This window comes from Acanthaster planci, linkage group LG02 (assembly GCF_054643075.1).
Source record: "Acanthaster planci isolate LZ-2023a linkage group LG02, COTS_SCS, whole genome shotgun sequence".
Lineage (NCBI taxonomy): Eukaryota > Metazoa > Echinodermata > Asteroidea > Valvatida > Acanthasteridae > Acanthaster > Acanthaster planci.
In genome coordinates, this window is record NC_141778.1 from 26317302 (window position 1) to 26342179 (window position 24878).

The following is a 24878-nucleotide window of genomic DNA, read 5'->3' on the forward strand; positions in this document are numbered from 1 at the left end:
CAGGAAAAAACAAAAAGAAACTAAAGAAAAAAACTTCTTCTAATTACTGCAATAACCTCCACTATGGCATATTTTGGTGGCTAGCTGACTCTAATACATGTGGCTTCTTCTAATTACTGCAACAACCTCTACTATGGGATATTTTAAGTTGCAGGTGTGTGGTGGCTAGCTGACTCAAATACATGTGCTTTCTAATTACTGCAACAACCTCCACTATGGGATATTTTAAGTTGCAGGTGCGTGGTGGCTAGCTGACTCTAATACATGTGGTTTCTAATTACTGCAACAACCTCCACTATGGGATATTTTAAGTTGCAGGTGCGTGGTGGCTAGCTGACTCTAATACATGTGGTTTCTAATTACTGCAACAACCTCCACTATGGGATATTTTAAGTTGCAGGTGCGTGGTGGCTAGCTGACTCTAATACATGTGGCTTCTTCTAATTACTGCAACAACCTCCACTATGGGATATTTTTAAGTTGCTTACTACATGTACGCAATACATTTGCGGCAGTTTCTACATCAACAACCAGTAGTGTTTGCTAATAGACTCCAAGCATGGATGAGAGAGGGTGCCCCCGTATTACCTACATGTACATGTAGCAACATCTCGTGGGTAACACACTGGTCGGGTGCATACACCCAAACTGTCTTCATGCGAAGATATACAAATTATCATAGGGTTCTTGCATAGTGCATGATGGGTGCTTGACTCTTGAGAGAAATGGCGTACATTTAAGTACCGGTATTTACATGTATGTATTGACCTGGCCTTTCTCTCATCCTATACGACACTGTGGAACCCATGCCCAGCACCCACATGCTACATTGTAAACTGCTGGTGCATAAGCACTTAACAAGATCTGAGAATCCTTTATTTGCAAGCAACAACTTCAACACAGGCCTGAGATGGACCAGAGACCTGAACTCATACATGTACACATACATATATCATCCACAAGGATAGCCAGAGTCCTTTTAACCTCCTGAAATACATTTTAAGTACTATCAGAATTGTGGCTGTGACTATTGTGCTGTACTGGTACCTCAGACTTTTATACAAAGTATAATTACATATGCCGACTGCAATGGTAACAAGGAAGACAGCAGTCTGTCATCAGGTTTAAATAGAGAAGATTTTTTTTTTTTCACTTGTGCAATCACAACAATGCATGTCACTGAAGTGTTCCATTCAACTGCAGGTACATAGCCTCAAAGCCCATCCTTGTGTTTTGACAGTCATCTGTTACCGAACTGAAAGGAAGCCTTGTTTTTCCAGTGGTTTTGCAAAAGCAAACAGAAAGACGTCAAAAGATCAACACAATGATTGAGTAACCAAGGAAGCAAATAACATGCAGGCTAGGTCATGTTAAGATTCTGTATCTGAGTAAGAAATACCGAGAGAAAGACACTAGTATACCTGGATGAGGAATGAATATCAGGCAATTACAGGCTGGTGTGGGATTCAGTACCCACAGACAGAGCTACATGTTGATATCATTTGACATCATTGATATCATTTGACATCATTTGACAATGAAAACTGTTTCTGTTGAATTAACTGTGAAGAGATGGTCATGCCATCGCTACTTACAAAAACAACAAATCACAAAATGGAACAGTCAGCTACTGGTTACAAAAATGCAAGCACCCTGACCAGCCTATAGCCCTATACCAATGTCCTTGAGTTTGAGTAAAGAAGGCTATTGTGCTGTCATCAGTGCTATCTTGTAAATACCTGTACATGCATAAACCAGTGGACAGGTTTATAAACTAAAGTAATCAAATCAACCAAGCTGGTACACAGTTCAACACACATTCACAAGCCAGAATTTTACGCAAATTTAATCCGAACTACCTCCCCTCTGGCGGGTCAGGCATCTCAAATCTGACCACAGAAGTGAAGCTACTGGTACTTGTATGCAGAGCAAACTTTGTGCATTGCGAATGTGAAACATCTTCATGCGTATGTTTATTCTGCACACTGTCAGCCGTAATACGACAATCCCTACTTTTAAGACATCTCTATATTTCTGTTTCGCTCAACTTTTCAATTACGTTTTGGACATCAGTCCAAAATTACCTTCACAGCCTTTGGAAGCCTTCCTTTATACAAATGGAGTGAGGAGTCATTTTGGGGAGGATGTTGCTAACTAAAGTAACATTAATTTCCAACCAAATTTAACTTTGAAGACATACATGTACATGTGCATGTACATTTCATATGCATTTTGGCTGAGTAACAGGGTTCTAGTAAAACTAAGGCCTCCACACAATACATTTTTCATTATTTTATTTCAACCTTCAAGCATGTCAAGTACAGACACTTTCAAGTATACTGCCAAACTAAAACCATAAGCCTGGCTGAGGGATGAGCTACATACATGTATATGGGAAATTCACATGAAGTCATACAGTCCGTGGTTTCGCTCATGCCACCATGTTGGCCATCAAGTGCATGCACGGTAACGTGTGCAAATACACGGACGAGCATGGTTTGTTCGCTGTTGCTGTAAAATGGTGGAGGTTTGCTGTGCTGTAGGATGCCATAATTGTGAAGATACTTAAAACGATCTGCATTTCTATCGGATTCCTGCCGATCCGCAACAAAGAGCGAAATGGATCAATGCTATTCAACATGAAAACTGGACTCCAAACTCCCACACGAGACTCTGCAGTGTTCACATAATTTACCCTGCTCTTAACAACATAAGTGTTATTGGCATTCTTGCAAACCACCAGTTCCTTCACAAATCCGGCCACAAAGTTTTGTAGGCTTCCAAACTCTTGTTATTTTTCAGCGACTGATGTGTGTACGCCCATGTGGAATTGATGAGGTAGTTGACGATATCTGGATACTGTAATTCCGCAATGTGACTTGCACGCATGACCTCACAAAACATTGTTTTCCGTAACAAATATGGATCGACGGAGCCCACTATCTCTAGCTTCTGAATGTATTGTGTCCTTTGAATACCATCCAAGTTATTAGCAGTATTGGAAAATACATTTTCTTTCATGGGATTCGTCATTTTCTTCTCGAACATTGATCCAAATTGCACGTTACTATGCATCTCACGAGCTGGCTTGACGCCAATATGACAGGCAAGTCTAAAGTCACACGACATGACATCTGCGAATAACCTCTATACCTGTTAAGCTCAATCTTGAATCTGGTGCACATTTATTGTACTCCATCCTGAGTTGATTTGCTTTTGAATAACATCCATTCATAGGACAATCAACTCAGGAGGGAATACAATAAACTTGCACAAGGTTCAAGACTGTGGTTAAACGGCCCTTCAATCAGTTCATAGACCAGGTAAAATGGGGATCATCGCAGCAAAAAAGACCTGCAGTAAAATTACATAATAAATGTGCAAACCGATCTGACGCATGTGGGTCGGCCACAACTCATCAAGCAAACATCTGGACATATGAAAGCCATCTAAACTGAGCTAAGTACATGCATGGATGAAATGCATAAATATGGTGTTTGATACAGCTCCTAGAAGATTCGGAATTGTGATTTTGGGTCTTTTTCTGACAAATAATAATTTTTTTGTAATTAATGAGTTTTGGGGGTGGTGGCGTCTGGACATGCGGGCGGTGGATGCAAATATAGGCCCACAATTTCTATTCTCATGGCCTAGCATTCCTAGCATTGAAAGTAGGCCTACATGGACACGACGGAGTAGGGCCCTACATGTACATCATCCCCTAGTACAAACTTCAGACTTCAGAACCAAAGTGGCTAATCAGAGTATTCATTATGTGAACAGTACAGCATGCAGTTAGCTGTTGTGTGCTACTGCTTATTGTCCATGTGCCCTGCTGACGCATAATCCACCATTCTGGTTCCAACAGTTGAGACACACATGTCGCACTTAAAGCAGGTCTCCCTCAACCATGTAATTTGTAAACAATAACACAATTAGTCTAACATGCCTAACCGCCCAAGACCCGCAAGAAGTGCACAATACCACAAATGAAATGTATTTAGTGATCATTTGCTAACATGGCTGATTAATGATTCAATGAAATCAGTGCTTCATGAAAGTTACATACTTACCGGATCTCGGTGAAGCTCTTATGATCGTCGGTCTTTTAGTAAGAACTGGGTTACCTGAAGTTGAAGCAGAAGATGTCTCCACGTCCACCGCTACGACTTCGTCCATTTTTAACGACGAACTGCAAGTTACAATTGAAAGCACAAGCGCTTCCGCATTAAATAAACTTGTTACTAGTCTCTACATAATCGACTTATGTCTTAAAGTTTTTTTTCTTTTTTGGTTTGTTTGTTTTGATTTATAAGGAAGAATGCACTTAATGTTTCAAAATAAAAATGAAAATAAATATGATTTGAATAATTAAAAGGAAAAAAAAGAAGAGATTTCCTGCCTAGGTGGTGGGAAATTAGAAATCTTGAAGCGACGGAATCAAGTTGAAAGGGATGACCACTTTTTTTTCTAGTCTGTTTGCTGAGTTCTTCATTCGTGAGGCAAGCACCAGACTGATTGAAAATTTGCAAGCAAGTCGTAATTAGGGGACTAGTTACTTATTTTTTCAGATGGAAATTGAAAAGTGAGTTCTCTTGTGCTCTAAAGTACCAACATTTAAATATTCATCTGCATTTTGAAGAGAAAACTTTACTTAATATTGCAACTGGTTGACGCAAATTCAATGTGTCGCTGGTTCTCCACACCGCATGTGAAATCCTGACTTTCAAATGTAAGTTCCTGCAACACGACCGGCTAGATACCAGCGATGAATTCTTGGATCACGTTGATGGCGCCAAATACTCGTTGAGTGCATCTGCTGAAAAGTAGCAAATTGTAATCACTTTTTACCGTAAGTCTACGTTAAATTGATTAATTTTGTGAAGCCCTTAGAAAATTCAGATAATTTTGTGTGAACTGTATTGTTAGGATTTCGTAGAAATATACTGTGGGTATTTAAAAAGGATCCTGAATATGTAATTAGGAAAAACTTGCGAGTAGGCCCAGCATGCCCATGATGCCCGGTGCATGGTGGTACTGTGCTTGTGTTGGTTGACTGTGTAGAGGCTATCTGTGTACACGTCTGCCTCTTGCCACTGCTAGGCTACCCAAGTACTCGGTCTTTTGAATGCAGCCCAGTGATAAAAAATTGAGATACATTTCTATTCAGCTAAGATTCCACTTTCTCAATCACATCTTCCCCCCTGGGAAGAGATACAGGCCCTGGGCTTAGGCTACGGATGCTGGTAACGTAAGTGGCCTAGCCCAGGTTGGACAACGTCTAGGCCTACATTACAATGCGACAGTCGCAATGTAATGTAGACGTCGTCCAACCTGGGCTAGTAGTGCCCCTACTAGTATTTCTACTACTACATGTACATGTATGATGTAGTACGATCAGGGAATCCACCTGGGCTAGCAGTAGCAGTAGGCTTACTTACACGTAGGCATAGGCCCTGTTCCCTGCAAAAAGGCTAAGCGACCCTACCTACTAGTAGTAGTACGAACGGCCATCAGAAAGCAAAAAGATGTCCAGAAAAGTTCAATTTAGGATGGAAAAAACCAAGTTGTTTAATTTTTGAGACTAGTCCCATAGGGTTTGTGCACACGGTGTGAAGTGGCATCCATATAGGAGGACGTGACATGTACATTACTTCTGGCCAGTGTGGTGAAAACAACCTGAGGTGAATGCATTTTGTCTTCACCTCGCACTGACTCCAGGTCATACAAAGTCACGTCGTGTATATGGAACTCTTTCCTCTTCCCCAAAAAGCCATCAAACACTGTTGGACTGTTGAAACTAAATCTGATGACATAGGCCTATGGTTTCAAGACCATGTGACTGAATATAGGCCGGGGCGGACATCCGGGACTTTCGCAAACTGACGGGTAGCAACCATATTGCATCAGTGAAAACAACTGCGACGTGCATGCACGTATGTGGTGATCAAAGAACACATTGTGTTGCCCGATTCTCTGACGGGCTGGTGGCACGTGCATGGCCATGGTCGCAGTTGTTTTTGTCCGTGCATGTAGTGAAGTTCATGCATGTTCAATCCTAAATAAGGGAAGTATCATACATGCTTTCTTCAAATTAAAAAAAATTGAAACTCTGAAAGTCATTTTGATGCTAAAGATATTTGATGAGAGAGTTTCAGAGAAAAAAGGGTAAATAGTTTAGCTGTTTAGGACTTTAATCAGCCATTAAAGTACATGACATCGTTGAAGTATTTCTCAACAAGTGTCTGTCTCATGCACGTGATATACGCATTGGCTTGTGTACGAGTTGGTTCGTGTATGAGTCGACCAAATAGCATACAAATTGATCATCGTATGAGTTGGCACAAGCACGAGTTGAACTGTTTCGGGCGAAACCGATCCAAACACGTCGCACACTTAGTATACATCCTACTGTGTGTGTGCATCAGGTTGATTGCCGACCACCATCTCTACTCCATGGGCTGGGTGCACTTTCCTTCGCTAAGATATTGCAAGGCAGGAGATATTCTTTCAGATGGGAGACTGAATTTGTCCCTGAATAAAGGGACTCCTCCAAGTTCAGGGACAGTCTCTAAGTTCTGATGTGCGCTATTACTTTCAGTGGTATTCACGATCATTTCCTAGAGAGTATATTGATGATACTCTACAAAATCTGCTCACTTTGAATCCTGCTCCAATTGCTGTTTTTTTCTATTTGGCAAAATAAATTGCCAAGTTTAATCAATGACAACTTGTGAACCACAGGACAATTTTGCCTGGTACTTGGTTACCAAGCAGAAATCACCCATAATTGCCCAATGGTCCCTGACCACTCATGGCTGACAAGCTGTTAATTGCTAAAAAGGTACACAAGTTGTCAAGTTATGGTAGTCCGCTGGGCATGAGTTGTCTTTTCACCTGTACATGAACCTCTCTTACAGATGTTCTCACCTGGAGTGGCCGCCTACCCAGTTCACACATTGTGAATGTCGTCACTCCAGTCACCCACAGCCCAAGCAGGCAACATGTTCAGTCCCAGTCTGGCGGGGACCAGCTCCAGCCATGGGCACCAACCAGCAGAGGTATGAAGACACCATCTTTTTTTGGATTGCATTAAATTGCACTGGAGGAAAAGTTCCATATCTGGCTGCCACTTTAGATTTCATGCACAAAGTCTGTTGGTCATGACAAAAAGTTTATTTTCAAAGGAAACTTTGAATTTGTTTTCACTTCTGAGTTAGCGTTTCCTTATCAGAGATACACTCTCTGATAGTTTTTAAAGTCATGTTGACCATAACAGTCCTCAATCCTCTACAGGTGAAGGACTGAAGACTGCCAGGTTTAACCCTAAACAATCCCTAACCAGTCAAACTTCAACACCAGTAAGGTGTTTGAATTTGTGGAATTAGGTACTGGGAACTTGCTATATGGTGTTGGATTCTGACTAAATAGGTACAGTGTGCTGTAGGCCAGGGATGAGATTCTCCCGCTTTTTGGCGGATTTCCGCTTTTGGGACTTGAAAATCCACTTTTGCAAATACATTGTAAGTTTTGCCTTTTTGGACTGTCGGATACGGTGATGGTTGACTTCGAAATTCCGATATTTTAAACTTTTCCCACCCATTTCATCAAGATAATTTTCGACTTCCAGGCATCAGATATGATAATGTTGAGCCTCAATTTGTTGTGAAATAAAATGAAATTGCATTTCTCGTTGCTTACTTTCCATGTGTCACGTCATTTTTATTTCATCCTAAGAATATCAAAATCATATCAACCAAGAAGGGCACTATGTCCTGCCATGCATGCCGTACGTTCATGTGTAGTTTAGGCACATGCTTTCAACGTACTCATTGATCTGAACCGGCGCTAGGGTAGAATTGGGAGATAAGATAAAGCAACACATTCCATTGGCTCTTTTCGTTGACAAAAAACAGTGCCGACCAATAACCATCTCTGTAGGAAATGTGTTTGTTTTCAGGTAACTGTCGGTTGTCACAATCACTCTGATAGGCTTATTTTCCTGACGTATCCTCATATAAGCCAATGACTGTGCACTTTTCCTGTTACTCACCACATGCACAAGTGTATAGACCGCCACGTGAAGCCACTGCGTCTGGTACCCTGGATACTTTTGTGTGTTATCACAGAAAACCCTACTGTCGTGTGTGTTGTTGAACGGACGTTTCTTATCATTATATTTCCATCATCATGTCTGCCCATAAAGACATCATTCATCAAGAAGGAAAGGTGAAGTACATCGACAAAGGGATTAAAATTCCTGGGGATGGGAGTGGATTGAGGCCAAATGGGAGGAGTGTTCTTGTCCGAATTTATTCGGAAATTGGCAAAACCTGGTAAGGCAGTGGTGCGATGTAACGCTAGAAATTAATTATGCTTCCCGGGGCAAAAATGCCTTTACAGCGCATGCAGAATCGTTGAAATACAACAGCGAACTGTAGACATGGAAAAGAAATTATCATCTATCAGGTGCACGTATACGTGAACATAATCGACATGTATTTTGAAGCACATGACAAACCATAAGTGATGAACAAAACTACGTGGTGGGTCTTTGCATGTATAAACATATCAAGTTCACAAATAATAAAAAGGTTGGGCTAGGTTTTTCAGAATATGGACTTTCACAAATGTGTCTGTTGTAAAATATGTCCCAGAGGGGCTTAGCATTAGATTGCACCACAGAGCATCTAAAGTTGACAATTTTCCTGGGACCCGCATGCTGTAAAATGCTTCGGGCTGTGCGCTCACAAATTTCAGCTTTTTTCATTTTCTGAGAATCTCATCCCTGGTAGGCCTGCACTTACTCTGTTGAATTTTGACTAAATGGGTACTGTGGCCCTGTTACTTTTTACCGTCAGGAATTTTAAATGAGGGGAGATTATCTGCAGTTATTTGAGTATTGTATTTTAAGGATAATGTAATGATAGAAAGCTTCCCATTGAAATGGTAAGTAAATACTTGCCTGTCCATACTCTTTGTACTGTGCAATGGGCCTGCCATACCCAATGAAACAACATCACGCAGGTAAAGACCTGTTGGAGTTCGTCTGATTGGGTACTGTAAGGTAGGAGTTTGATTTCAAGGTGTTGGAGTTTGTGTGATTAGGGAGGAATACTACTAACAGTGCTTGGGCAGTTGGGGTTAAGGAAGATAAGTAGTTGCCAGGCATGGAATTTTTTTTGTAGTTTCTTAATGTGTGCATGGTAGAAGGAAAGAATTTATTTGAAAATGCTTTGGGACAGTGACAAGTACCCAATATCCACTCTGAAATCAAACATTGTAGTTATTTCCATTTTAGGAAATTGGGGCCTTGGCATTGCTACGCTTGTATCTCCAGTTTCCCAATACAAAGGTGTCCAATTTTCCAAATGCTGACTACAAACCTGACCTCTGTTCCCGCTGATCTGGTTTCTCCTCCTGCCTCCCCCTCCCCACCAGGTTTTCCGTAAGGACCTCATCAGTGCCATGAAGCTGCCGGACTCCCATCAGCTCCAGCCGGACGAGTACATGGTCATCACGGATACTTGGAAGCAGGAGTGGGAGAAAGGGGTGCAGGTTCCTGTCAGCCCCGACAGCATCCCCGCCGTCAGCTGCACCGCCACCAGGGACCCAGATCCAGGCACCTTCAAAATGTGAGCCCAGTTCACAGGCACATTTCAGTTAGTCAGCCCAGCCACCGTTCAGTTTTGTGGCATAACACAGTATTTCCACTGTCCATCAAAGTGCTTTGTTGTCCCTTGGTATTGAAGTTGTTTTCACATGATATATTTTAGAAATCTGCATATTGATATTTCTACATGGAATGCCAGCTGCACATCACAGTTGGAATTCAGTCCTTTGAAGTCCTCACAAGCCCATCTCAGGTCATCCATTTGAGATCGGCCTCTGCCTTGGCCATCTGGTATCCATTTCCTTTGCATGTGATTTAACTCACAGTTTTACTCAGAATGTTGAGATGCATTTGCAGTTGAGGTTATGATAGGGCTTTTGATTGACCTGACCGCAACTCTCTGTCACACTCTTATCCCCGCTTTTTACAGTGCAGTTGAACCTCGTTAATAAGAGGTCCTTTGGATTGTGCGGATTACCTTGTTATAACAGGAACCTTGTGTTAGCAAGAATGGAAAGAATAAAGGATTTGGACCTAAAAAAAATTCCTTGCTGTAACCAGAATGCTGTATTTACAGTGCTCTTATTAATGTGGTTCGACTGCATTAGAATTGGTGTTGCTTCATTTTAGGGTATTTTAAAAAATTTTACTTATGCTTAAGGAGTGTCTTTTTCACAAAGGACTCGACTGAATTTCAAACCACACAATGTGTTGAAAGAATTGCCTTTCTACCCCCACTGTAGGCCGAGGAAGCTGATCTGTACGGCCGGTGGAACAAGCGAACAGGAAGAGTACGCGGCAGCCCTCCTAAAGAAGTTGGAGTCGGTTTGCCAGTATGACTTGGATGAAGTGGACGAGCAGTGGTTGGATATCGTCAACCAAGAAAGGGAAGACATGAGTGAGTAGAGGTTACAACTCTTTTCTAAGCCATCCCAAATTTTTAACTCTCGAATGCAAATGTACATATTAGACTGAGCTGGCGTTTGAGGGTTCAATAAATACATTGAAAAGTGGTGGTGGAAAGTGTTATGCCATGTAATATTCTACGTCGACACCCAACACGGAAATCATTATCAAGCAAATCATTATGCAAATGTCATTACACTACAATACACAAAGCGCGCATGCTCTCGCTCCAATAGTGTCCTAGAAGTGTGTGACGACATGCCCATCAGCGTCGCTGATTACCCAGAATGCAGAATGCACAGCCTCAGCATGGTATGCAAAATCACTTGGGTTTCTAAATGCGGTGGTTTGTTCCCTTACCACACAGTTAGTCTGCTCTTTGCATAAATAATCCTGCAGGAATTCACTTTGTTCTATATCGCTACTCTTCACCTGCGTATGAAAAATTGGTCCTTTAGTCAATTCAGCCAAGAGACTGCTTTTGACCCTAATTCTATGCCTACATAAGCAAATGAGATTGACTTACCATGACCGTTTGCATTTCTTGGTAGAACTCTATACAGCGTGAAAGGACAGTCCTGAAATCTTGTCTCACCAGTCAAAATGTTGTTTGAATATGGCATGGTCTGACTGGTGCGTTTGACCACTTGTGACGCCGGCTTATGTGTAAACACACATACGTTTCTTTATTTGTTCCAAGGAGGATGTGTACACTCGCTTAAGAATTCTTTTTTAATATCCACGGTTAATGCATTAATGCATCGTGCTTGGTTGGGTCAAAGCGCAATTGCAAGGTTGAAATATTTGTGGGCAAAAAAGCCGGACCCCAGCAGCTTTTTCGGGTAAGAAATCCGATGTAAACTGGCTAGCCGACATGTAATATGATTTTTGGTGGCGAAGCTGTATATATAAAGTATGGGAGAAGTGGAATGGCTTTCTATCTGATTGCTCACACAATCACAGACAGTCAGAGGGCCTATCTCTCCGGCACCACACCATTTTCCAAGACTGAGATAGCGCCATCCTGCAAAAAAAAATTGTTTTTGGTGCTGAAACCTGCTTTTATTTCATGACTCAGTCTGTGTTGCTGGGGAAGTGCACTGCCCCCTCCCTACTCAACGTTTCCTCCAATATCGTTGCAGTGCATTTTTTCACTAGCTGAGCCTTAAGGACCGTTTTTAGTATCCGCTCTGAGCGGAACAAAAGAGGACGTATTTTTTGGTACTCACCACATAGGCGCGCCAGTGAGGCGCACAAGTATATGCGCATTTGATGCGGAGCACGTTGAGTACGTGTAACTAATTTGTTCCAGCGTGTATGGTCTTTGTGTACATGTACGCGCAGAACACGTGCAAGAACCTGCTTGACACCTGTCTTTCTTTTGCTGATTGGGGGTGCACTTTAGCTCGAGGTGGATTAAACTTCTTGCGGTCATTTGGACAGCAATTTTATGAAAATCACATTTGCTGTTCTTGCACAACACACATATTTCTGACACAGGTCAGCCAAAAACCTGTACTTTTTCCTTTGCGCATGCTGGCCAAGGTCACAAATTTCTAATGACCAGAACCTCAAAACCTTATGTCATATTGAATTGAAACTTTTCGGTTGTCTTGATAAATAGTGTCTTTACCTGCGTGATAAGGTTCAAAATGATTGGACATGATACAGCTGAGTTCTTCAGGGGAGACAGGAATTTCCTCCTACTCAACTTTGTAATGGTCCAAAATAACCTGGCTCTTGGATGGTTATGAGACAGGCTCCTCTGAACACTGCCCTGCAATACTCTTGGAGGGTTATGAGACAGGCTCCTCTGAACACTGCCCTGCAATACTCTTGGAGGGTTATCAGACAGGCTCCTCTGAACACTGCCCTGCAATACTCTTGGAGGGTTATCAGACAGGCTCCTCTGAACACTGCCCTGCAATACTCTTGGAGGGTTATCAGACAGGCTCCTCTGAACACTGCCCTGCAATACTCTTGGATGGTTATGAGACAGGCTCCTCTGAACACTGCCCTGCAATACTCTTGGAGGGTTATGAGACAGGCTCCTCTGAACACTGCCCTGCAATACTCTTGGAGGGTTATGAGACAGGCTCCTCTGAACACTGCCCTGCAATACTCTTGGAGGGTTATGAGACAGGCTCCTCTGAACACTGCCCTGCAATACTCTTGGAGGGTTATGAGACAGGCTCCTCTGAACACTGCCCTGCAATCCTCATCTTTGTTCAAGTGATTTTAGCGCTGTGGTCAAGGACCCACTTCCATCACAGTTTTTGTTCAAACCAAACTTGGTCATAATGTTCTCCTGTTTTATTTCTTCCGAAGATGACCCTCCAATAGATGAGTTCACCATGGAGCGCATCATTGAAGAGTGTGAGACGCAGGTAAGGTTCCCCCCCCCGGCAGTATAACAGTAATTGCAGCTCTTGTCACTGCAAAACAATGCCCACAGCAGTCAAAGCTGTGTTGTGTTTTGCTGGATTGAGTCGTCAGGGCAGTGGATGGGGAACATGAGTGTAACGGAATAGGTCTTAGGATGGTGTGAGTCCAGTTTACCGCAGCAGAATCCACCGTTGCATTTGTTGGTTGCATTTCTCCGAATGGCTCTTTGACAGCCGTGTTGGATATAGTTGCATTTGAAAGGGTATGCAGAGAAACCGACAAGTGAGTTAGAATTTGCCACATGATTTTTTGTTTGTTTGATATAAAGTACTACCTGTAATGTGTATGTTGCAGCAGGGGATTGAGTCATCATTTGTCCCATGTGCACCTGCAGCTGTTTAAAGTCAGAAGTTTGTTTTTGAAGAATATACATGGTTTAATCTTTGGCTTTTTTCCCTATCTAGTGCCATAAAAACATGGAGCATGCAATGCAAACTGAGGAAGGACTTGGTATAGAATATGACGATGATGTCATCTGCGATGTCTGCAGAGCCGTAAGTTAATGTTCCAGAAAATGATAAGTTACATTCGTAATTGTTGTCTTCCCTGCCCTCTCCCACCAATGTAAATGTAAGGCTTTGTTTTTGTACGTTTATTGACTTGCATAAAATTTTAAAATCTTTTTGGAGGGTGTGGCAGAGGAAGGAATCGAATGGAATGTCTCTGTATGTTCCTGCAATAAATATGAATGAATGTCTTGATTTCATTGTCTGTAATCAAAACTGAAATCACTACCTTCATCTAATTCTTTTTTTTTCTCCCTTGAGTCCTTCCAAATTTACTGCTGTGGCACTGACTTAGTGCGTCAAATTCACAAGCTGCACCAGCTTCTATTTTTGACATGGCTGGGCTCTGCCTCCAAATCCTGAATAAATTATCACCAAAGTCTTGCCTGGATGTTGACGTCACTGGGATGGCAAATAGTTTCAGAGAAGCTTGAGCATTTTTCAGTGCAGCTGGTCCAAAGTGCATCCCCCCCCACACACTGATGTAACCTGTGGTTTTTTTGTCCTCGTGTTGCCCGAGGGACAGAGTAAACCAGCTTTTGTTACACTGGATTTGTTTAATCATTTTGTGCGTGTGATGTTTACAGCCTGACTGCGAGGAAGGGAACGAGATGGTTTTCTGTGATAAGTGCGACATCTGTGTGCATCAGGTATGTAACAATGCGTTTGTTTTCCTTTGCTGTGTATTTGCATAGGTTTTCCTTGCTATTTAGGCCTTTGGCTCAGTCATAATGACGGACATTTTTTAGTTTCCTTTAATTTTTGATGTCTTGGTCAATTGAGAATGGGTAACTTCACCTGAAGACTTTGCATGGTGGCCATTTGTTTGTGGATGGCGTCAAATGTTATTTTGTTTGCATAAGGGATTGGTGACTGCAGTTTCTAAGTTATTTAAGTAAGATCCATGCAATTTAAGTTTGAAAAGTTGAACGACGATGGTTGTTTATGACTAGGCACCTTGGAACAGCTCAGGTGCAAGAAAGAATGAATGATTCAAGGCAGGGCCAGTTCAGTGAGTCTGAAAAGTGGCATCTTTGAAGCAAACTCTTCGTTGGTAATCTTATTGCAAGGTTTTAATTTCAACTGGAGTCAGCCAGTTTCCTTCATTTTTACTTAAAGCTTTGCTAAATATCCGAATATTCAATCGATTGTTGAATATTTGAATATTATAAGAATTTGAATATTCGAATGCAAAGTGCGTGAAAAGGAACTGAAAATTTTCTTTTGTTTTAAATGAGAAAAATTGCACTATGGAGGCTTGTTTCAAGCAGATTCAAATGAAAATCTTACAATCTTACAATGATTTAAAAAGTAAATTATTCATTAAACAATTTAAAAGGAATAGAAATTTTTAACAGGGCAAGAAGTCTTGTTCATCTCTTCAATCTTGCTAAATCGTGGCTGGAGATACTCCTAGATGTGAGAAGCTATTATATTGATCATTATGTACAATTGTGTGTGTTATTGCAACTGATTTTGTATGTGGTTAGTTCATCAACAATCTGCCGGTCGGTGCAACTGAATATTCAGATATTCGATCAAACTGAAGGTTGAATATCCAAAATGAGTCAACCTTATTTTTAACTCCATGTCACCACAAGTTGAGAACACTGTACAGAGTCATATATAGCGTGGATTTTTTTCATTTTCCCTTGTGACTTTCTGTCTGTCTCTCAGGTACTGCGAATTTCTTGTACATTCCTTTTTGTACGTTATTTTCTTCAACTGATTTTGAATTCCTATTTGTGTTTTCCCACCAGGCATGCTACGGCATTGTGAAGGTCCCAGAGGGAAGCTGGATGTGCCGTACCTGTGCTCTGGGCCTCCAGCCCGTATGCCTTCTATGCGGGAAGAAAGGTGGCGCCATGAAAAGCACCAGGTCAGTAAATGCTTCCAATTGGCATATCCCAATTGAAGGGGGTTGGAAATAGAAAAATGCCTGGAAATATAGGTATGTTACACATGACTGGGAAAATAAGCTGATATAAAAAGACGGTGAGGAAATGTTGATTCTGGAGCCTGATATTAACTGGCATGCATAAAATGCAAACAATGTAACTTAAACCAATATTGTCCTAAGAGAATGGGCCAATATTCGCCTCGACCTTGATGCATTTTTGGAGGCTTCCAGAAGGCTATTCATGAAATCGCATGGGGAGTTATGGTTCACCAAGCTTTAATTTTCAAGGTGAGAGGGCATAGGTTACACAATTTGTTACCTGTCTAGATACATCCAGCTTGCTTTGGCAGGATATGCCATGTTTTGGTGGGACACTTGCTGACAGTGTCCCACAGTCTGCTTTAATGCGTCACTAGTTCTGTGGGGTGAAAGCAAAGAACTGAATTGTTTCACTCTTTTCTTACATCTGTGCTTTAGAAGTGGCACAAAGTGGGCCCATGTGAGCTGTGCCTTGTGGATCCCTGAAGTCAGCATAGGATGCGTGGAAAGAATGGAACCAATCACCAAGATATCCCAGATACCGGTAGGAAATTCACCCTTCAGATGCTACATTTTAGTATTCTTCGATGTGCAGTACATTCTTTTTTGGAACAAAGGACAATGATGGGCCAAAACTGTTGGGACTCAGACGTTACCGTCAAGTCAAGTGAGATTGCTGTATAAATCCAGAGAGGTCATAGATTCCAATTGATAAAAGGTCATGACTTCCAGTGGAAGTCCGAAGTCGTAAAGTGAGAAGCCCAGTAGTGTAATGTATTGCTTGTTTTTGATCTGCAGGTCAGTCGTTGGGCATTGATATGTAATCTATGCAGGATTAGAACTGGTGCTTGTATACAGTGCTCGGTGAGTAACTATACAGATGACTACGCAGTAGAGTCAATTACGTATTTGGTCAAAGTAACTATGGATTAACGGTGACAGTGGAAGGTGATTATCTCGTTACTTAAGGCAAAATGAATTGGAATGATTTGTGGCTGACTGGTAATGACTTGTGATATTTTGTGATACGAGTCATTCCATGGCGTTGGGGCACTATTTGTGAAGGTGTCCTTGCTACATGGGTAACTTTTACCACCTGTCATGACCCATAGAGTAGGTCATTTACTCTGTCAAAATAACACACACCTCTGTATTCAGCCTTGCAAGAAGTATAAGTTGGAATCCACATGCAGAAAAAAAAACTGTTCATTTTGTACGGAGCCCACGTCACGATTGACACCGTCACAAATTGTGCCCCAACCTCACGGAATGACCCATACACTTGCGTGAATGAGGGAGAGATAACCCTGAGCTACAGCTTTCAGTTGCAGAGCAGTGCAGCTTAACGTAGTTCTTATGCACATATTTCCTAGGCTGTATTATTGCTTCAAATGTGTGTTGGGTTTGTGGCTCTCTTGCATTATCGTGAAGAGCAATACTTGAGCACATTTTTTTTCCCTGCAGGTCAAAACCTGTAAGGTAGCGTATCACGTCACCTGTGGTTTCCAAAATAACTTGGAAATGAAGACGTTCCTTGATGAAGAAGTGGAAGTCAGATTTAGAGTGAGTAATAAGTAATAAGTAATAAGGTGAAAAAGAACACAAAAAAATAACCTTGACATTTAAATAAATCAACATTTTGTGATCAATATTTCATCCCAATCAGTACAATATCGTGCATTTTGTAATGTAATTTGATGGCTTTAAAGTAGATATAAATATTTCCAATGAAGAAGCACAGAGACTTGATTTGTTTCTTAATGTAAACAAGTTGATTTGTGTAAAGTGTCAAAAATGTGAATACATGACAAACCTGTGCTTATTATTCAGTGAATCAAATTATTTCCAGAAAAAAACAAGCACTTTCCTTGTGGAATACTTCATATTGATAACATACTAATTTAGTCAGAAAGAGTCATTTTTCAGTACCACCCCCACCGTCTTTTGAAGCCCGGCATCTTACGTTGCATTTCCTCCATTTTTAGTCCTACTGCTTGAAGCACAGTAAGAAACGCAATCCTGATTCGGACCCAGATGGCTCACCCCAGAAGACGCCCTCGACGGGCACACCCAAGAAGGAGAAATCCATCGAGGAGAAGGACAACGAGAGAGCGATAAGGTGAGATGTGGCAAGCTCTTTGTTTGTGCTGTACTTCCTGTACTTGTCCGGAAGCCATGCTGTGGGCGTTCACCAGAATTGTCCACAGGCAAATGTAACTGAAGCCTGCTGATTGCTCTTTGTTTCACAGGATACAAAACATAACCGAGGACTTCTACAAGTATGCTAAAGCGAAGGACGTGGCCAGCAATCTCAATATGAAGGATGACCTGGAGATCGTCGACCTTGTGTTTGAGTATTGGAAGTTGAAACGAAAGGTATGTCATACAGCAGATTGGGCCTAAACACTGCAGTGTACGGTTGGCAGTATGAACAATGAAAGCGACCCGAAACTGGTCAGTTCATACAGTTTTTTCCAACTCTCTCGATGGGCTGAGCAGAGCTGAGCTGGGTTCCCAGACACCCATGTACAGGTGCACTTGAAAACCCAAATGCAGGCAAACAGTATGCCAACAACTTTAGTTTGTATCCAATCAGTTCCATGCTGTTAGTCCAGTTTCCGATGATCCCATGATTGCGTTCATTGTTTGCAGTGACCTAATAAAAAACCTGCTTTACTTCAGGTTTATGTCAGCCTTTTGGTATGGTGGTGTTTTTAAAATCTTAGCTAAGTTACCCCAGTCTCGGACTTCATCTCTGATGTTTAAACTGCTTGTGCCCCTGTAATGTTCTAACTAACTGAAATTATTTGTTCTTTGGTTGGTAGCACACAGCTCTTACATTCCTATACCAAAAACGTGACTTTTTATTGAGCTGACAACTCAAAAGTTGGTACAGGGTAAATTAATTGACGTCAGAAATTCAGAAAACCCTCTATTCTGGTGGTACCTGATAAGTACAAAATGGCTACATGGTTTCAGTGTAACATGTGAACAGCACACCCCTTGTTCTGCAGAAGCAAAGCTACTAGCTATTTTTTAGGGAGTTAATGAGATCCTTCCGTTTCTTCCTGTCAGTCGGGTTTCAACAAGCCTCTCGTCGTCCTTCAGAAGGAGGAATCGCCCAGTGACAACGAGGAGTACAGCCTCCATGCCAGGATGAGGATGTTTGTGCACCTCCGCCAGGACTTGGAGAGGGTAAGGACGAGCGATCTCTGTTGGAAGTGTTGAGGTTGCATTTGAGTTGATTGTCTACGGCTAGCAAAGATGCGGTGTGCCTGTGGAAGCTGCCAGCCAGCGGCTTTATCCATAGGGCTGTGTCGAATAACCGAATATTCAATCGATAATCGAATAATCAAATATTATTTTCCGAATTTGAATATTCTAATGCAAAATTCATGAAAAGGAAGGGAACATTTCTTTTGTTTTAAAGGAAAATAAATGCACTATGGAGGATTGTTTCAAGCAGATTTAAATGAAAAGTGACAGAAATCTTTCAACAAAAAGTAAATTATTCATTAAACAATTTAAAAGGAATAGAAATTTTCAACAGGGCAAGAAGTATTGTTCATCTCTTAGATCGTGGCTGGAGATACTCCTAGGTGTGAGAAGCTATTATATTGATCATTATGTACAATTGTGTGCATTATTGCAACTGATTTTGTATATGGTTTGTTGATCAACAATCTGCTGGTTGGTACAACCGAATATTCGATGAAATTGAAGGTGGAATATTCCAATAGTGAGCGCAGTGAGCGGAGCTCTTGCAGCCCATAGCTGGGTTTTTAGGGGAATCCCAGAAGGGATTTCCCCCATGTCATTGTGAAGGCATGTTTAGAATAAGGCTTTTTGCTGATTTGTGAGAAATATATTTCTTAGGTCTTCACTTGTTTAAAATTGCAAAGAAGTGCAAAACTGCAACTTTGTAAACTTGAAATGTCAAATTGATACATTTTCAGCAATATTTCTGTTAATTTTTTTGAAAATCCGTGCTGGGCGGCACAGCAAATTTGAACCCAAGAGCTGGGCGGAAATTTACAATACCGGGTGGTCCCGCCCGGCGCCACTCACCATTGACTAGAACACTGGGCCTGACCAAGTAACCGGGCCCGCTGAGCCTTTTACTCAGGGAAGTTTCCCAAAATACAATGCAAAAACATGGCAGCTTAGATGACTGATACGAAGGAAAGTTAATACCAGGGTAAATAGTGCAGAAAAACTGTTGCATGTAGAGGCAAATTGGCTCAAGTCAATTAAGTACAGTCCACTGTGGATGTACAGATCACTGTTATAGCAAAATACTGTTGTAAAGAACGAATTCGGTGAATCCCAATTTCTTGAATTTATTGACTTTTTTCTATAATAAAGTCCTGGTTGGTTAACTTGTCTGGCCCCTGCAACTTTGTTAATTTAATGAGGGTCGACCGTAGTGTAAAATACAGGCTAGTTATGTGTGGTTTGGATATGTGTTGCTTTCGACAGCTCTTATTCATATTGCAAATTTAATCTCTGTTTGACCTCTTGACCTTGTTGGGGCACCTTGAGTTATTCAACATTGTTTTTCTGTTATCACACATCGTGCATGCCCGCTTAAACCAATTAAGGCAACGTGCTCATTAGAACAAGGGAAGTAATCAAATGTGCGGTATTAGATCCTATGCACTGACTCATATTCCACAGACTTCTACCAGTCTCTTACCCTTAATGTCAGGCTCTCTCTGAGACTGGAATTTTGGACACGATGTTGGGGATGCATGCTCAACAGGGTTGGCGTGGTTTTAAAAATGTTAGATTAACCAATTAAAAGTTCTCTTATCGATTAAGATTAAGTACCATGAATTCCAGATGTAAGCATTTTCTTGTGTGGAATTCCATCAGAGAAGCATTGTCATTACAGTAATGTGTGCTTGACATGACTGCATCTCAACAGGAGTGTTGTCTTTTGAATCTTACAGGTCCGCAATCTGTGCTACATGGTGCAGAAGAGGGAGAAGCTCAGCAGGCAAATGGCCTCGCTGCGGGAGGACATTTTCAGGAAGCAGCAGCAGATCTTCAGCGGCGACGTCTCCCGTTTCTCACCAGAGGACCTGGAGTTTGCGGAGCAGGCCGTTGCCCTCAGCGCCGTGGTCCCCGAGAAGGCTGAGTCAACGTTTGACCTGTTCTCGGAAGTGAGCGTTGATGAAGACAAGGCAAATGAGGAGGTGAAGCTCGTAGAGGACATAGTCGTAAGCAACATCTCCCGCTCCGAGATGAAGTCAGAGAGTGAGAATTACTCGTCTTCATCCGAAACAGAAAGTTACTATTGTGATTCAAGGAGTAGCTCAAGGGCGGAGCTGTCAAAGCCGTCTGAAACAGAAGAGAAGTCTGTTGACATGACTCCCTTCGTGGAGTCACAAATTCTTGAGGTTGACTCCAAGAGAAGTGTAGTGGTGGAAGGTAAAGATCAAAGGTTATATCAGAGATGTGAACCCAAGAGAGCTCAGGTGTCTTTGAGTCATACCTCTGAACTACCTTACTCTGTCAAAGGTAGTACAGTCAGGCAGAACGCACATCTAAAACGGACTGCGCCTGAGGAAGCTCAGTCTGAAAGTATACAAACAAAACGTAAGTCTAGGAACGGTAGATATAGTCATAATTCAGAGAGAAAATCTAAGATAACATCTTACTTCAAGACCGCTAGGTCAGACTCCTCTCAGCTGGACGTCAAACAGCCTCGGGAAAAAGCAGGCACAGGTCAGATGCGGGAGAAGCCTACCAGGCAAGCAGCCAGACATCATCGGCAGACGACACTCTCCCCAAGGCAGCTACAGATGAAGGAGGAGGCAGCCCGCCTCAGGGAGCAGATGTTTGCCTCCAGCCCTGCCTCTCGGGCCATCCTTAGTGGCTACCGCATCCCCAAGAAAAAGTCCATCCCCTCCAGTGAGTCCTCGCCCCCTGCCATGGAGGCAGACACGGCCCCACCCACTTCATCACAGCCGCCTCCCCCCAAGGAGGACCGCATTCGCGCGGCCACCCCAGAGACCAGGAGTGTGCGGCGGAGGATCGAAGACGAACTGGACCGTGAGAGCAACTGCAGTGACAGGCAGTTCGAGAACATTGATGCAGAGGTCAGCATCTGTCTGCAGGGCAAGGAAGGCACACCATCTCTCCCAAGCTCCTGTGATTCGGAAGACGATATCATCATCGTTGACGATGACCATCAGGAGCAACTGACCAAGCAGCTTTTAGCCCAGAGCTTGAGTAGCTCAGGCACAAAACTCAGCAGAGGCCAAAGTGTAGATAGTCCTGATGTCGACAGTAGAGTCAGTGAGAACAAACCTGTCACCACACGGATATATGATGCTGCTTATCGGTTGCTCAATAGTGCGATTCCGCTGTAGTCTTTTTTCCCTTGCCTTTGTATGTCTGTCACTTTGTTTCATTGATGCCATGGGTCATGTTTAAGGCAAATGCGTTCCTTCAGGGTCAGTTTCACTGCATGTTTTTTAAATTCCGTCTACAGTGAGTATTATTGAATATTATTATCAGCACAAGTTTTGAAATTTACCGCCAATTTTTCTGAAATCCTTCCCTAAGGCCCCCATCACACTTTGATGATTACCAGGAAAACCCCGCTATGTTGTGAAATTTCATTAAAACGTGGCAAAGACCGGATGAAACTAAGAAAATTGGAGAAAACTTTTTCTTTCAAGATTGCAATAGGTTGTTACTGCGTTGCTTGCACGTGCATGAAGTTCGCAATATATTCTTGGCATCATTAAACTGAGCACGAGTCTCAACTCTGTTAAGATGCAATTGGATCTTTCCATGATGTAAAAGACTTCAATGCGACTGCACTGCGACCTCAAAGATCACAATACGATGGTAATACGTTCTAGCTGCATATACAACATGTGCGGTATATGTGTAGCAAGCTGCCGACTCGTTTCCAAACGTTTCTTACATAAATTGGCTGAAACAGCGCATCCCATCAGTTCTCCGGTGGGCACGGTATAAACTTCTTCCGGATCGAGCTGCGTTTGTACGCTAAAGAAAGATCTTACAACGATGCTGATATGCAAAGACTATGCATGTTTGCTGTCTTCACAAGGTTAATACCCTGCCACTGCAGTATAAAGCCGCTACGACCCTGCCACATAAGTTTTGAGCTTACATAACCTCCCTGTGGATGAAGCCCTTGACCACGTTGCTGTCAGTTCCCACTAAGTTCTCACTGCGTTGTGCAAGATCACACCACAATTGGTCACGCTGGCCTGATCTTTTGGAGCGCATAATAAGATCATGCTTGAGTGTGATGGGGGTTTAAGGGCAGAATCTCACCTTAAACTTGGCTCTGGTGACACCTCTGTGGTTGCTTGTGTCGACTCTTTGAAAATTTCCAATCTGCCCATGCTTGTATGCATGTTTGAGCTCAAAGCAAAATGTTCTAATAGACATCGGATACAAAGAATTCAGGAGCAAACCAGTTTTATTTGAAAAAGGTCTCTGACTTGGATTGCAACTGACTTTCAAATAGAAGTAAACACTATTCCGGTGTGACATTTGGAAATGGGTTTGGTTCCCTGGGAACAGTAACACCAAATAGGCTGCAATGTGTTCCCTTCAATGCAATGTTTGTTGGTCCCACAACATGCTGACACTGATTTGTTTTGAATGAGGAAGTACTGTTTTGTTCCTTAAATTCCTCAAATCAATCAACACTGATTTCAAGTGTCTTATTTCAACAGGACTTGTTTGACTGTCTGACTGGTTTGGTGGTTACTTTTCCATCCTTTGATGAAGCTTGTATTCCAAAATAGATGCAACATAAATACAGCTGTGTCCAAAACTTGTGGCTAACATGCATTTCATTGGGAATAGGGATTCAGCCACTAACCAATGATTTCCATAGGTTTTCATGTCTTTTCCAGCTGTAGCCAGGACTTTTGGACACTCACAGCCCAACTCTTGATGGGTACCACGTGCATGGAGTGTTTTGTATACTGGACATTATTCAGTCAAGAACTCTTGGGTAGAGATGTTGTGTTTTGCAGCAAAAAGAGGGAATTTTGTTAACCAGAGGTTTCTGGTTTTCTGGTTTCCCCAACTGTTGGGTCCGGCATGTACACTCCACATTGTGACTTACTGCTTGAGACTTCCACATGTTGGTGTGCATTCAATCTCACCCCATGCTGGAAGGATTTTGAGACCAGCCAGTAATATGTGAGATGGGATTTGAAAAACCCTTTTGGTCTGGAGAAATGTGCCATTAAGCTGTCTTGCAAGTTGCATAGTTGAGGATTTTTGAGGATTCAGAGTGGAATAAGCAGAAATGCGTTCAGAATGACACTATTGATATTGATTGATAATATTGATCGGCCCATAGGTTTTGATTCGCTGTCATGTTTAACGTTTTGGATCTCTTCTATCGGAGGAGCAGTTTCCATTCTCAAAGGGTACATTTCTGAAATTTACTGAAATAGATACTGTTGCGTGTAATCCTGGCATTTGAAAATTCTCATTCTAAAAGTTTTTAAAGACCAAGTTGTGTTTTGAGCATATAATGCGATTTGTTTCGCAAAATGGGATTTTGCAGAATCAAACAGTGATTCAAATTGTATGGGATTTGTCTTTGGAAGTTTTAACTTCAGGTCGATGCTAAAATGTAAAATGTTGCCAGCAGTGTCGTGGAAAGTTTTTTCTTTTGGGAAGTTTTGCTAAAAAACAAAATGCCTCGATATTGAATAATGTGTCCCAATTTCATTTCCATTATTTTAAGTATTTTACATGTGTATTAAGTTTTCTTTGTCTTTGTTCGTGAATCACTTTCTATGAATAGACAATTGCCATGGGAATTTCTTTCTTAAAAAAGACTGTGTGTAAATGTTGCATTTGCATCATTGTAAATCCAATTATGAACGTGTAGATATTGTCATAATCTACTTTCTCATATGTTCTTGAATAAAATGGACTTGTACATAAACGGGAGACTAAATTGAGCGGAGGCTCCTTATTTCAGAATTTACTGTCAAACTGAAAATAGCAGATAATATATTTCGTCATCAGTGGGGGTATCCATAAAACAGTTTTGCACAAAGGGTTGGGGTGCTGGCATTTTGTGCGTCTGTGTGAATACCTATGCGGTGGGGGTAGGGTCGAAGACAATGTGCACGTAAATACATCTGTAATGTGCCTTTGTAAGTTGTGATGAAATTTCAGGGTTCTTTCTCGTCAGTTGCGCGTACCACGGGTATGATGAACGTAGAGAAATAATTAGAGCCCCCCCCATTTTCATGTGTGCGCGAACCGGACAATAATTATACCCAGAACAGGGTGGGATCATCTTTCAAATTCGAGATTACCATTTGTATATTCGGATATATATATGCTCGTGAAAATGTTGACTGTGAAAAGTTTACAACAACATAAGTTTACTATGACAGATGATGCTTAAATGGGGTTAGTTGAACAGTAAAAAGAAAAAACAGCGAAC

General features: G+C 41.9%; 2 protein-coding genes across 3 annotated transcripts in view; one reads left to right on the forward strand and one right to left on the reverse strand.

Annotated features, from left to right (window-relative positions):
- The window catches only part of sh3d19 (SH3 domain containing 19), a 30202-nt gene extending 25996 nt beyond the window's left edge, over positions 1 to 4206 (reverse strand). The window contains exon 1 of one of the 2 annotated variants that reach the window (XM_087132571.1): positions 4074 to 4206. Coding sequence is in view for 1 of the 2 variants with exons in the window: in XM_022228844.2 (XP_022084536.2) it covers positions 4074 to 4179 (106 nt within the window). In the remaining variant the exon portion in view is untranslated. The remainder of the gene's footprint in view (positions 1 to 4073) is intronic. The other variant, XM_022228844.2, reaches the window with a different exon arrangement.
- A 256-nt stretch (positions 4207 to 4462) lies between these two features.
- Positions 4463 to 24380, forward strand: LOC110975959 (protein Jade-3-like). The gene is made up of 15 exons (XM_022228845.2): positions 4463 to 4852; positions 6921 to 7061; positions 9442 to 9635; positions 10357 to 10511; positions 12848 to 12906; positions 13369 to 13458; positions 14058 to 14120; positions 15231 to 15349; positions 15848 to 15953; positions 16208 to 16273; positions 16874 to 16972; positions 17395 to 17528; positions 17659 to 17785; positions 18485 to 18604; positions 20362 to 24380. The coding sequence occupies exons 2-15, from the start codon at positions 6966 to 6968 to the stop codon at positions 21784 to 21786; spliced, it is 2853 nt and encodes a 950-aa protein (XP_022084537.2). The 5' UTR covers positions 4463 to 4852; positions 6921 to 6965; the 3' UTR covers positions 21787 to 24380.
- Positions 24381 to 24878: the final 498 nt, after the last annotated feature.

What these genes read in the sequence shown, in the direction of transcription:
- LOC110975959 (XM_022228845.2), top strand. Translation starts at nt 6,966, where the DNA reads ATGTCGTCACTCCAGTCACCCACAGCCCAAGCAGGCAACATGTTCAGT. An exon ending in GCGACATCTGTGTGCATCAG is followed by an intron (nt 14,121 to 15,230) that starts GTATGTAACAAT and finishes TTTTCCCACCAG; the next exon opens with GCATGCTACGGCATTGTGAA. An exon ending in GACAACGAGAGAGCGATAAG is followed by an intron (nt 17,529 to 17,658) that starts GTGAGATGTGGC and finishes TTTGTTTCACAG; the next exon opens with GATACAAAACATAACCGAGG.